This window comes from Doryrhamphus excisus, linkage group LG22 (genome assembly GCF_037039965.1).
Source record: "Doryrhamphus excisus strain RoL-2023G ecotype Guam linkage group LG22, RoL_Dexc_Guam_v1.1, whole genome shotgun sequence".
NCBI lineage: Eukaryota > Metazoa > Chordata > Actinopteri > Syngnathiformes > Syngnathidae > Doryrhamphus > Doryrhamphus excisus.
In genome coordinates, this window is record NC_136378.1 from 1,221,293 (window position 1) to 1,234,486 (window position 13,194).

General features: G+C 46.8%; 2 protein-coding genes across 2 annotated transcripts; one reads left to right on the forward strand and one right to left on the reverse strand.

Moving 5' to 3' along the window:
* The first annotated feature begins 610 nt into the window (after positions 1-610).
* On the forward strand, positions 611-13,162 carry LOC131110207 (uncharacterized). Its single transcript, XM_078788371.1, has 10 exons — positions 611-1,331; positions 1,733-1,909; positions 1,982-2,136; positions 2,205-2,449; positions 6,075-6,253; positions 9,932-10,136; positions 10,195-11,267; positions 11,422-12,102; positions 12,177-12,239; positions 12,347-13,162. The coding sequence occupies exons 6-10, from the start codon at positions 10,034-10,036 to the stop codon at positions 12,992-12,994; spliced, it is 2,568 nt and encodes an 855-aa protein (XP_078644497.1). The 5' UTR covers positions 611-1,331; positions 1,733-1,909; positions 1,982-2,136; positions 2,205-2,449; positions 6,075-6,253; positions 9,932-10,033; the 3' UTR covers positions 12,995-13,162.
* slc43a3b (solute carrier family 43 member 3b) lies at positions 808-6,321 on the reverse strand. Its single transcript, XM_058063063.2, has 12 exons — positions 6,111-6,321; positions 4,671-4,800; positions 4,462-4,508; positions 3,907-3,983; positions 3,556-3,648; positions 3,340-3,479; positions 2,438-2,538; positions 2,221-2,364; positions 2,006-2,113; positions 1,746-1,932; positions 1,198-1,321; positions 808-1,118 (listed from the first exon to the last, which is right to left on the reverse strand). Exons 1-12 carry the CDS (start codon positions 6,295-6,297, stop codon positions 993-995), a joined length of 1,464 nt encoding a protein of 487 aa, XP_057919046.2. The 5' UTR covers positions 6,298-6,321; the 3' UTR covers positions 808-992.
* Positions 13,163-13,194: the final 32 nt, after the last annotated feature.

The window sequence follows — 13,194 nt, forward strand, 5'->3', positions numbered from 1 at the left end:
AGTCCGGAAAAGCTAACCTAGGACCCTTGGGGCCCATCTGGGACGTAATATACTTCCTTTATAGATGCTTATTTTTGATAGGCAGCAGTGGCGTCATTAGGCCTATTTTTTTAAATTAAATGTTCTTAAGTCCCCCTAAATAATTTGATCTTTTTTATTAATTTTTAATTTTTTTAATAAAAAAAAATCTCTTGACAAATTTTATATAGTAGGGCAAAAGCAGGCTGATACTAGCCTACTACTACTAGTAGCAGTAGTAGTACTAATCAGAAGAAGAATAATGATAGTAATAATAGGCTAATGAATAATATAATAATGATTATTATATCATTGGTGATTGTCCACTGGACAGAATGGTTCCAGAGCTTGAGCAGCGGTTTTGCAGTGTAGATTGTGTGTACTTGTGTACATTTAATGGTGGCCTAAAACAATTGAGTTATCTCTACTAAATATGTCCAAAAGTGGGAAAGTTATATTCCTTATTTGTTCTTTGGATTTTTTTTTTATGTCTACTACATTCATTCATGGTCCTCAGAAGCTAGTGGCGCCCCTGATGGGCAATAACCCTGATATACCCTGATATTTGCTTCTAGGTTTGTAATTGAGCAGTTATTGGCGCCCTTGAGCAGGGCATTGGGCGTGTACTGTGATGGAATCGATCTGGTATAATTGTGAATTTGACCCAGCATGATTAGAGTCAATAACTAATACATGTAGTTGAAACAACCCAGAATTGCAATGATTTTTTTTATAATTCATAACCAACATATGTACAGTAGTTAAAACAAACATTGTAAATATTTAGTAGAATTTATAACCAACATGTGTACTTAAAACAATTGACCCAGTATTTGAGTAAAGTATATGACTAATGTAGTTAACATAACCCAACCTTGTCATTATTTTGACTGTGCATTTAAGTGGAATTGAACTCTGGGTTACACGTTATTTCTAACACATGGTCGTTTGTTCGCAGTGAGGTGGAGAATCCTTCAAGCAACCTGGGCGACTGTCAAGTCTGCTTTGGCTCGCCGGGCTGCGAGGTTTCGACACTGCACAAGGACGGACACGGGGTGGCTGAAGGAGGACAGGATGAGTATCGTCAGGGCGATGTCCACCTGCACGCAGACAGGAAGTAGTGTCAGGCGTGTATGTTTACATTTGTCTTTTCTTCTACATCATCAGGTTGTAGCTCACGTATAAAGAATTTCCATGGAGAACCGTTTCCACCACAGCGAAGCAGGCGTACTGCAGTAAGGAGAAGACGGCCGAAAGAGCCATCATGAGGCCAAACAGCTTCCCGAAGTGACGTGTTGGGAAGCTGCACACAGGTTTGGAATATTGTCGTTCTTTCCGAATGTGTGTGTATTTGGGGCTGTCAAACGTAACGCCTTAATAACCCGTTAACTTAAGCCTTGCGGCCAAGTCATACCAGGGTCCCAACTACAAGCGTATTTTACTGGGCCAGGTTTCAAAGTGTATCTTATTTTTGAACCCACCATACCCTAGTATGAGTCTGGACTTTGCTTTTTTAGAGTACTGTGCACCTAACAAATACACACTTTAGCACTACGAGGTCATTGCATCTTAGATTTTATGCATTCTCACATAGTATCAACATTTGGAAGAAAAAAAATGTGATTAATTCTGAGTTAACTGCGGACAAAACGTTGAATGGATTGACAGCCCTGGCATACGTTGCTGCGGTCGTGCATGTACGCATCTTCCACAGGAAGTCTACTCACACCGCGCTGATGAAGGACGTGAGGCCGCCGTACAGGAAGGCGTAGTTGAGCACTTGCATCACGAAGGTGAAGTACTGCAGCTGCAGAACGGGGATGGCGGCGCAAATGGAGAACACCATGGCCATCACCGACGTCAAGAAGAAAGACAGGACCGCGGAATTCAGGTCTGCTTCCTCTTCACTCATTCCTGGAATCACACACGTGCGGAGAAATCTGACATCAGTCTTTGCTTGTAGAGCGTGACGAGATGACGCGATGACCTGCCACTCTTGGCCTGCGCTTGTGTCTGTCCAGGATGAGACCGTTCAGGGGACTACAGAACACGTGACACATCTGAGTGAAAGCGTAGGCGTTGATGTACTGGCTCACTGAGAAGACACGGAGAACTCTGGTGAGATGCCTTGATTTCAGATAAACAATAGCACAGCTGTACACTGACTACTCTAAACGACATCCCAGAGAGACCATCACCGACCGAGCGATGTATCTCCACCGGCCAGCCTCTCCAGCGTGGGGTTGAGGGTCCCGATGAACAGGTAATGTCTCAGCTGGATCACCGACAACCAAAGCAGGAGCAGCAAGAACAACCTGGACAGGACGCACTCGCGGAACGTTTTCTCTGATCAAGACCAACAAAGTGCGGATGAGATTCCAAGCCAGCATCCGGACCATCCATTCCGAGATGAACGCACCTGGATCTCCAGGTTTGTCCTCGGCAGGCGGCGCGTCGTCTGTGCTGGTCTGGAAGGTGACCTGCTCCGACTCTGTTGACTTTTTTTTGCCACAAGATATCCTTAGGGTCAAAGTTCAAAATGCAGTCACATGTCGGTAAAGTCAGAGAGAAGTGGCACAATGTCAGGGGTGTCCAAAAAGCGGCACGTGAGCCAATTGCAGCCCACCGTGTATTCTAAACATATCCTTCAACCAGGAAACGGCAAAAATGGAATCCTAAATATTGAGGAGAAAGTTGTAATATAACCATAATAATAATCATAAGAAAACAATGTTTTAAAAATATGAAATATTAAAAAAAAAACACTCATGAGGCACAAAGCTGTAGTTTAGTTCGAAGTGGAAGTTGCTGAAACAGGTCAAATATTACAAGAATAAAGCCAAAATATTATGGGGATAAAGTCATAATTACAAGAAAAGGAAGAAAATTACACTTGGAAAAAACAAAAACAGCAAAAATTTGTAAAATAGAAATAATTCACGAGAATAAAGTCAAAATATCAACAAGAAATAAGAAGAAAACCCAATTTAACGAGCATGAACTCGTAATATGATAAAAAAAAATATATAAAAATATATAAAAAATATTTTATTTTTTAAAGTCATAATATGAGAAAAAAATAATTTTTGGAAAATTAAGTTGGGGGAAAAAAGTTGTAATACTACGGGAATAAAAGTCCTAACGTTATGAGAAGAAAATATTGGGGGGAAAAAAACAAGAAAATCATATCTCCATGTTTTGTTGACAAAATCTCCATCCTTGACTTGATAAGGACTACATGAGCGTTGAGCCGCCCCTGCAGAATGCCCCCCTGGGATACCCCTGCCCCACATGTTAGCGAGTATCCTCCAAGTTTCATACCCGTACTTGTAGTGCTCCGGAAGAGGATATGGTATAAAGGTTCTTGGAAACAGGAAAACCGTCCTGAGCACGTGCACGACGCTGCAGGCGGCCAGGAACAAGAAGCTGGCCTGAAGAGGGATGCCGGCCTCGTATATGAACTGGAGGGGGAAGATGAAGATCATCATCATCATCATCAATCATTACTGGACATCCTCTGAATCGCTCTGCGCTCACCTTGATGATGATGAAGACTCCCGAGGACGTGTCGAAGGCGCCGTTGTAGACGGTGATGATGGTGGAACGATGGGCGGCGAAAAGATTGGCCACCTTCAGGGAGCAAATGTTTGCTGCGAGTTTTTCTTGTGAAAGATGCAAACGTGCACACCCGCAACATGAAGATAAATACACGTGCACGTGCATGCTATCACAAGCTCACATGCTACAAGATTAGCATTCGTGTTATTTGAGGAATGTGGATGTATGAGATGGAACTTCCAACGCGAACCGGCGCATCAACATGCCATCATTGGGGCTAATATCCTCTATTGGATCGGCCTTAAAGTGACAGAGCACCATTAGTAGTACCTGCGTGTTGCTGATGAGCAGCATCATTCCACCCACAGCGATGAAGGAGAGAGCCGGGTAGAGCAGCATGGACATGGCTGAGGGAGAAACACAACATTTTGGGAAAAGAATATCCTTGCTTGCGTGCGGTATTCCGTAATGGCTCCAGTTATGACCGGGACACTTCATGTACCCAAATGGGATGGGCCCCAGCATGCCCCCGTGACCCTAGCGAGGATAAGCGGCATGGAAAATATATGAATGGAGGCGAGGAACACCTCGGAATTCAGGAACTATCTCTGTCGCCCATTTTAAAGCGCACGCAGAGGTGCTGGCCGCTCACGATATTTCAAATGCAGCAACTGCCATTTTGCGACATTCATGCAAACTGCATCAGGCGGTTTCCTACAGCCACAGCCGTTCATGCCAGTGTTTTCTAACCACACTACTTGAGAAACCGCAGACCTTGGCGGTTATTTGCCTTGGTAAATCACATGCTCAGCGTCTGCAGGACATTCCGTGGATCGTTAGACAAAGATATTACGATATTAGATATGAATGGAGACAAAAACCAACCTGGGGTTGAGAAGGCCAGCATCAAGATACCAGAGGTGTGAAGACATCTGGTGCAAGATAACACAAGTCATAATTGGTTACTGATCTCATTTATTATGTCAGGGGTCGGGAACCTTTTTGGGCGAGGACAGCCATGACAGACGCCTACTTGATTAATCAAATCACATGGGTTCCCGACCCCTGCTTCATGTTGTCCTTTCAGCACTCACAGTCCGAAGAGCCGAGCCACTAAGGTGCCGAAGCGGTCAAAGATGAGCCCGTTTAGGAGTGTCAGGAAGTTATTCAGGAAGGATGCAATGGTGAAGACCAGAGCGAACTGTTCATCCTGTCCAGTGCAGTCTGCACAAACACAACAACAACAATATATTTTCACTAATATGATATAAACATACACACTTCTCTGGTGTTACCATAAATACTTACATTCATTGACTAAAAAGGTTCTTGTTTTCCAGTGTATAATAGATGAAAAGATCCAAATATTATATTTGTTAAATGCAGTAGCAACACAAACACACACATTCTAATGGACCTTTGAAATGCATTGTTTTTAAAGACGTGCTTGGCCGCCATCTTGCCTGGGTGGCTTTGCTAGTTTGCCTAGCCCTAATTTAGTTTAGTTTAGTTTATTTCAAACATCAAAAACATCCAAAGCACAACAAACCAAGCAAAATCAATACAAATAAAAATACATATTTATATATAAATGTACACATGTTGGAAAGGGAGTGGGAAGAAGTCAAAACTTATCTAGTCCCAACCCCCCTTTTTTACTTTATGTGATGTTATCCTACAAAATGACACTAGACAGAAAAGCACCCAAAAGCCCCCAAAGCCCCGAGTTACCTATCACATGTCTATCCAGCATCTGAGTAGTTTTACTTTAGTTTTAGTTTTATTGAGGTTTTAAAAGATATACAGTCAAACCTCCGTTTTCGTACGCCACGTTGGATAAAAAAAATGTTTCACACTGTCTCAGTTTTCATAAAATATTGTCCGTTGGCTCTGTACCGTATCATTCCGTGGGATCAATTGGCCAAACAAAGCCCCCCGCATGTTGCTGACTCACTGTGCATAGTGCTAAATAACCCGTCATGGGGCCAAAGAAGGTTGCCACTGCCAGCGATTTGACTTGAAAAATAGATTTATTTTTATAAAATGCCATTTTTGCTAAAAAAAAAAAAAAAAATGGGAGGGGGGCTTTCAGAGTTTAATTGAATTTATATCATTGGGAAAAACTGCCTTTGGTTTTTGTTTTTAAACTTTATTATTAAAACAAAATCCTACCAACATGCCACTGTTTAGTTTTTTTACTTTATGTGATGTTACATTTATTTCATGTTTCAAACATTTCTGCTCCACTATATGACACAAGGTAGAAATGGACGGGAACTGATCCTAAGTCAGTTCCTTCGACTGGCAGAACCAATGGTGCCAAACTAACATTTGTCGTATAAAAGTACCAAGCAAAGTAGATGATAGCAGTACTGATATTGTGATGTACCGTACTGTATTTGATGGGACATTGCCCCCACATTTGGAACGATGTGAATATTATAGAAGGATGTTATGCCATAGAATAGTCTTGTTAATGCTTTTCCACAATCTCCCAGATTTCCCAGTCAGAGGTGAGAAAAAGGCCAACTGACCTTGGACCAGCGAGCCGCCAACGTCTGTGGTGTTGACGCAAAAGGAGGCAAAGAAACCCTGCGTCTTGAGAATGAAGACAAGTGACGGCCAACCAAACATGATCCCCGCAAAGCCCAGACTCTCCAGCAGGCCTGTGACAAAGGTGAGGACGTGTCGCACCTTCATGCTCTTCGGACAAAGCAACATTATCTCGGCGTCCTGACTAAAAATATCTTCAGTGAAGATGTACGTGAAGATGCTGTTCCCCTTGCCGGATGCTCACACGTATCCCATCTCCAGGACTCTGCCTCACACGACCTTTACAATGAAGTCCCGCTCATTGCTAATCTGCCATCGTTACGTCATGTGTTATTGTTTGGACAGACACGGAAGCGTCTTCGTCTCATATCAGTCTATATGTCTGCCATGCCAAAATATCTGTCCATCTCAAATACTCTTCTTGCATAATCCGACTTTTGTCCTGAAATGTCCCCTTAACTGACACCCGTTCCAAGCCTTTGGCTGTGAGATTCAAACTTCATCAATAGTCAAATAACAACACGGCGGTCGAGTGTTTAGCGCGCAGACCTCACAGCTAGGAGACCAGGGTTCAATTCCACCCTCGGCCATCTCTGTGTGGAGTTTGCATGTTCTCCCCGTGCATGTGTGGGTTTTCTCCGGGTACTCCGGTTTCCTCCCACATTCCAAAAAAACATGCTAGGTTAATTAGCGACTCCAAATTGTCCATAGGTATGAATGTGAGTGTGAATGGTTGTTTGTCTATATGTGCTCTGTGATTGGCTGGCCACCAATCCCTGCCTCTCGCCCAAAGACAGCTGGGATAAGCTCCAGCACCCCCCGCAACCCTTGTGAGGAAAAAGCGGTAGAAAATGAATGAATGAATAAATGAATGAGTTCTCCTCCTATTTTGTGTGGAAGTGGTAACTTTTTGGCTTCTTATTTTGTCTTTCCCCACCCTCGGCCATCTCTGTGTGGAGTTTGCATGTTCTCCCCGTGCATGTGTGGGTTTTCTCCGGGTACTCCAGTTTCCTCCCACATTCCAAAAAAACATGCTAGGTTAATTGGCCACTCCAAATTGTCCATAGGTATGAATGTGAGTGTGAATGGTTGTTTGTCTATATGTGCCCTGTGATTGGCTGGCCACCAGTCCAGGGTGTACCCTGCCTCTCGCCCGAAGACAGCTGGGATAGGCCTTGTGAGGAAAAAGCGGTAGAAAATGAATGAATGAGTTTTCCTCCTATTTTGTGTGGAAGTGGTAACTTTTTAGCTTCTTATTGTGTCTTTCCCCACCCTCGGCCATCTCTGTGTGGAGTTTGCATGTTTCCTCCGGGGACTCCGCTTTCCTCCCACATTCCAAAAACATGCTAGCTTCATTGGCGACTCCCACCGTGCTAAAGACGCTCTCATCCCTCATCTCTTGATGTCAACGAGGGGGAGGCTGGAGGTAAAAATGGTTCCTTTCCCATCACGGCGTCCGTGGACGTCTCTTCCTGTGTAAGGTGTTGAGAACCTTAAAGCTCTCCCTTCCCAAAACCTGAGACCACGTTCCCCGCGCCCCCCTGTATCATGTCTATTTTTAGCTCTCCTGTGGTCGGTCTCATATTTTCACACTCTCACTCTAAAGCTCAAATAGTAACAGCGACATTTAAATGCAACACATGTGATCTGAGGAAACTGCTGGAAGGATAAACGCTAATACGGCGATGTGGTCTTGGGGCCTGCTGGTCCGTGGTTTCTACTCGGAAAGTTGACTTCTCGCTGTGATGGCTTCTCTACCTGATCCTTCCTGTCCAGATGACAAGTCCCTGGATCTCGTTCCGGATCCGGACTCGTCTCGGTCCACCTCCCACAGGAGGACGCAGGGTGGGATGAGCAGTTTGGGCTACGGACTCGGTGTGGCCTGGCACCATCTGCGCCCCTTCATCCCGTTCTTCCTCATCTGCTTCATGGTGGTGTTTCTCATCTACCTGATGCATTCTATCATCTATGGGGGGCCGTTCAAAGACCCACTCTTCTTTGTCAAGTTTAACCAGCGCTGGCCCAGGCCCACGCCGAAACAGCCGGACCCCTTAGCTTGACTGTTTTTGTCAGAGATGCCACAGATGGCTATGGACAAGTTCTCCGTGGGGACATGGTGTGTGATTGTCAGCTGTCCTGTGGGACGGGCCAAGTTGTGACTAATGGATGCATCAATATCTTTCAAACAATCTGTATCTTGACTCTTTGGGAGCATTCCATCATTTTGTTTACTTTATTGCTAGCATGTTGTTCAGTCGTGCATTTCTTTAAGTGTAGTTAGTTTCTTTTAAAACAAAAAACTGATTTGTTTTGGTTGCTAGAGATGGCATATTGTCCTTTAGAAACAAATAACATTTTTGTGTAGTTTGGATAGCATCCAACTTTAACAACAGTCATATTCAGCTACAGTCTTTACCGATACTTTAACTGTTTTCTTTATTAGAGCTTTGCTGATGCTAAATAGTATGATTTCACACTGAAACTTGCGTTGACGTTTTCCCTTTGCTTCGATCTGTCGTGTACTTAGACAGCGTTATACACTATACTTGATTTGAAATATGACCGAACTATCTCGCTGTCAGTGTTTACCATGTCATCTTTGTTTGTTCCTACGCTCCCCCACGTGCAGCGACTCGACTGCCCCCCAGTGGCGGATAGGACAACTGCAACTCAAACGTGACCACAGGATGTCCACCAGGCGTGGCCACCGCCATTATCAATATTAATAGAGGAAAAAAGTTACTAGAACAAAGTTTAAAAAGTCTCACTGTACAGCGATTCATATTTTTAAACATTTAGTTCCATTTTATTACATTAGCATGCCTTTCTATTGAATTTTGACAAATGGTGAGTCCTCGTTCTTCTGTTTGTGCGAAATATTACGGTTATGCCGCGACAGCTACTTTGTTAATTAAGAAGAAAAAGTTTAATCGGAATGTTTATTATTTTTTTAAAAGTTGTATTTGCACCGCTCTATTCTATAACTAACTATAACTGTATAATTAAATGACGTAACGGACACCTGCTGGCGAGATCGATGCTAGCTTGATGGCAGCTATGCTAACATCACTGACTGAGCACGTGATCAGCTCAATGTGGAACTTTAGCATTTTAGCTTGTTTGTTAGCTTGTAATCATGCACTTCTATGCTCTTTTGGTTAGACTGTCAAAGTACATAGACTTACTTAACAACTGTATATCGTCAGTATTTGCAAATACTGATTTTTTTTTTCACACGGACACAAAACAAAAATGCCACAGGTACCGCAGGTGTTTTTTTGTGGGGGGGGGGGGGGGGGGTAAAATTAAAATGCAAAAAATTTACGGGAAACTATTTAAATAGGAGGGCGATGTCTACTTGTCTCGTCCCTGTTATTTTGTCTCCCTCGGCTAATAGTAACTTAAATGACTTGGGGTGTCACAAGATCTCACAAGATTAAAACGTGGGCACGAGGCCTGGGACATAACAAATAAATAAATTAATGAATGAATCTCACAATAAATGATTTTTCCAGCCTCAGGATATTACCATGTGCACCAGTGTTTTCCTCATCTCCGGCCTCCAAACGGGCAGGAAGAGGGCTCACTCTGTGCATTGGATTCAGCACTTAGGTGCGTTTGTTTCATAGAACGGCATGAACAGAGCCCCTCATACAGTTTCTTTGTCCCGGTGGACGGAGGCGGGGCTGCTAGCATACACACACACAGTGCACAAGAGTGTAGCCTCATGAGGAGATGTGCAAGTAGAACTGAAATTAGTAAATTTCAATATATTGTCATATTTTTCATTTCGTTCTCGTAGAGCCAATCTTGAGTATCTTGTGACACCCCTCCAAATGACTAAACCATCCAGCTGTTGGCCTGCGCGTGCATATTGTCCCCCCGTCGTCTAGTCCGCGTGGAGATGTGGTGCTACCAAAAGCCTGGATTTGAAGCCCTCCTGGTGGCCGAGCTGCAGAGACAGCAGCAGCGCAGGCAGTTCTGTGACACTCTCCTCAGGGCAGAAGGTAAGACACGCTGCCTGATGGGAAAATGGTTCTACTCCATTCCGTCTTCTTCTTGCAGGTGTTTCAGTGCCGGCACACGGTTGCGTCCTATCAGCGATCAGCCCGCAGCTGTCCACCGTGCTGCCCTCCTCAGCAGCACCCCCATCTGGACAGAAGCATGTGGTGGAGTTTGGCAGCATGGGGGCCGGCACTCTGCTCCACCTGGTTAAACTGCTGTACTCGGGGGAGATGGCCGGGGAGGGGGAGAGCGAGAAGCAGCAGGCCGTGTCGGCGGCGGCCAAGATGGGGATCCTGGACCTGGTGGAGGTCACACAGAGACGGCGGGGGCAGCGCTCCGAGGTGGGCGTGCAGACGGATCCAGTGGAGCTCATGGGCGGGAACGTCTCGTGTGTCCGGTGGAGCCAAGAGGTGGGGGATGGCGATGGCAGCAGCGTCCTGTGGAAAGACACAAATGCAGAAAGAAACGTCCAGGCAGGGGGGGGGCAAGTAAGCGACCCCCTCCATTGTCAGGCCGTGCCCACCTATGAGACAATTGACCTTGCTCAATTTCAGAGTTTAGGACACGTGGATGTTATTCATCCCGTTGTTCCCGTTTCTGTCATCCACCCTCAAGATGGCAACCAATGGACTGCTGACTTCCCTGCTGGCCTTCACGCAGGCGGCAGAGACATTTTGGAGGGGGACGTGGGGGGCGACGAGCAGTTTGAGCAGTATCACGACAACATCCCGGGATTCATCAACCACTTTTTAAACCTGGACCACAAGGAGGCGGGCCAAGCCAGGAGGAAGCAGCGAGGAGCACGAAGGGCGGCCGCGAAAAAGCCCCGCAGGCCGCGGGGGCCGAGAGGGGGCAGGGGGTGGATGCACACGGTGGACGTGCAGGACGTAAATGTGAGCAAGCGGCACAAGTCGCTCCTGCAGAGGTGCGGCATGGCGGCTTCTGTGAGGGCGGGTCAGGGGGGAGGAGCCACGGGCAGGAAGTTGTACCTGAAGACCCGGCACATTCTGTGTTCCGGCCGGGGGTCTCAGACGAGGCGAGGGCGAGGCGCAGGGTGGGATTTTAGCCCAGATGGAGACCAGATGGGAGGGGCAAGCTTTGTGATGCGGAGGACAAATCCAGAATGTAAAAAGGTTAGACAAACACACACACACCGTCACTTTAAAAATGTCTCTCCTGTTTTAACAGTCATGGGCTGCAAATGGCCCCTGGGCTGCACTTTGGGCACCCCTGGTGTAATGGCTAGTGTGCTCCTCACTGGCCACAACATTAGACTTTCTATTCAAGATGTCTTCCGTATATAACGCAGCCTTTTTCTGCCAGGTGTCTCCCGCCGCTCCCCGCACTCCCGCAGCGCTCTCCCACCCAGCTCCGCCCCCTCATGACGACCCACCTGAGAACTTGGATGGCCTCTTGGACGAAGTGATGAGGGGCCTGAACGTCATGGCGAGCAGCAGCGCTCCAGACTCCCAGCCGCAACAACAACGCCATCCTGCCGCCACCACAGTGGTGGTCGCCACAGGAAGAGCGGGCGACAGCCGCGCAGACGGCGAGGCGGGCCGTCTGGACCCGCAGGTGGAGGGAGACTTGACGGCCATGTTGGAAGACTTCCTCCAGTCCTTAGAGCCGCGTGGTGACAGCTGCGTTGTCAGGGTGGAGGAACGCCACCGCCCACCACAGTGCAAAAGAAAGAAAGCCACACCCCCGGAGACACAAAGTGCACCTCCTCACGGAGCTTTAGAAGGAGTTAGAGCTGCGGGAAAACGCAGTGGGAAGAAACGACATCCTCAAAATGAGAGGAAGCGGATCCCATACTCGGTGAGCGACATCATCAATAAAATAGTTGCGGAACGAGGCGATGAGTGTTTACGCCATTTTCCCGTGGTGAAACTGGAGCGGCGTGGCGTTCTGGCAGTGAACACCTCCTCGCAGACCGTCAGCTGCCAGGCAGTGAAGGAGGCTCCTGATGTAATGACGCTCCACTCCTGCTTTTATTCATGTGAACGCTCTGTTTGCTCATCACGTGTTTGATTCCTCATCAGACCCCTGCAGGCTCCACAAAGGTCTACCCCATCAGGAGCAGATGCAAGCGAGCCCCCAAAAAGGTGAGATTGCCAACTCTGTTCTCGGCTACTCTAGCCTTTTTGGGAAGGGGCGGAGTGAGAGTTGCAGGCACGCGATGATGTCACGGTAGGCTTCTTCTCCTTGGCAGCCGCTTCCAGTGAAACCACCACCATCACAGTCTTCCCGACCGGTCCGCCAGTCAAGCCGACTCAGAAAGATCACACCTCTCAGTCCAGTGGCGCCAACATCTGGAACAAGCCATGGCAACCTCATGGAGAAGAATGAAGACAGGAGAGGAAGTAAAGCCACTGAGGAGGAAGAGAGGATTGGAGCCGCGAGGAGGTCATTGAAGAGGAGTCCTCAGCCAGAAGAGGAGACGACAGACGTCGGCGGCGAGGCCAAGAAGAAACGTCTTGAGAGAAATGATCCTCCTCCATCTCGGACGTCCACGTCTGATGAGACCGTCCTGCAGGCCAGCAAAGAAGAAGCAGGTGTTGCTGAGCAGAACGAAGAGCTTGCCAACATGGGTGAACATCTGGAAGAAGGAAGCTGTCCGGACAAGGTGGCGCCGTGTCTTCCACCATCACCAGAAAGCGAAGAAGAAGAGGAGGACGTCGATGTGATTGGACCGTGTGATTCTACCCCCGATCCAGTCATCATCACCTGGTCTCCGTCTCCAGACAGTGAAGGAACGGACGGAGACGAGGAGATCGACGTGATAGGAGTGTCGGACTTCGCCTTGGCTTTGAGCAACGTCGTGGACAAGATGTATCACGCTGAGGTACCCCTACGCTGAGTTGGTTAGTCCCGGACTTCCAGGTTGGTTCTCCTTTTGTCTTTGTTTGAGTTGCGTTAGAGAGACACAGGAGGTAAAGATGGACACCAGTTGGATCTGGTTTTATCATGGAGGACTCAGTCATACTTCCACAAAGAACTTAGCTGGTCACCCCAAACAGGACTTTCGTTTTAGCGTCTCTTAAAGGGACACGTTGTTCC

Bases quoted from the DNA above. Each gene is read 5' to 3' on its own strand.
- slc43a3b (XM_058063063.2), bottom strand. From the start codon at position 6,297: ATGTTGCTTTGTCCGAAGAGCATGAAGGTGCGACACGTCCTCACCTTT. The intron at 3,649-3,906 runs GTACTACTAATG...TGCTCCCTGAAG, and splicing joins TGCTCATCAGCAACACGCAG to GTGGCCAATCTTTTCGCCGC. The intron at 1,933-2,005 runs GTCATCGCGTCA...GTGTGATTCCAG, and splicing joins GCGCAGGCCAAGAGTGGCAG to GAATGAGTGAAGAGGAAGCA.
- LOC131110207 (XM_078788371.1), top strand. From the start codon at position 10,034: ATGTGGTGCTACCAAAAGCCTGGATTTGAAGCCCTCCTGGTGGCCGAG. The intron at 10,137-10,194 runs GTAAGACACGCT...TTCTTCTTGCAG, and splicing joins CACTCTCCTCAGGGCAGAAG to GTGTTTCAGTGCCGGCACAC. The intron at 12,240-12,346 runs GTGAGATTGCCA...TCTCCTTGGCAG, and splicing joins GCAAGCGAGCCCCCAAAAAG to CCGCTTCCAGTGAAACCACC.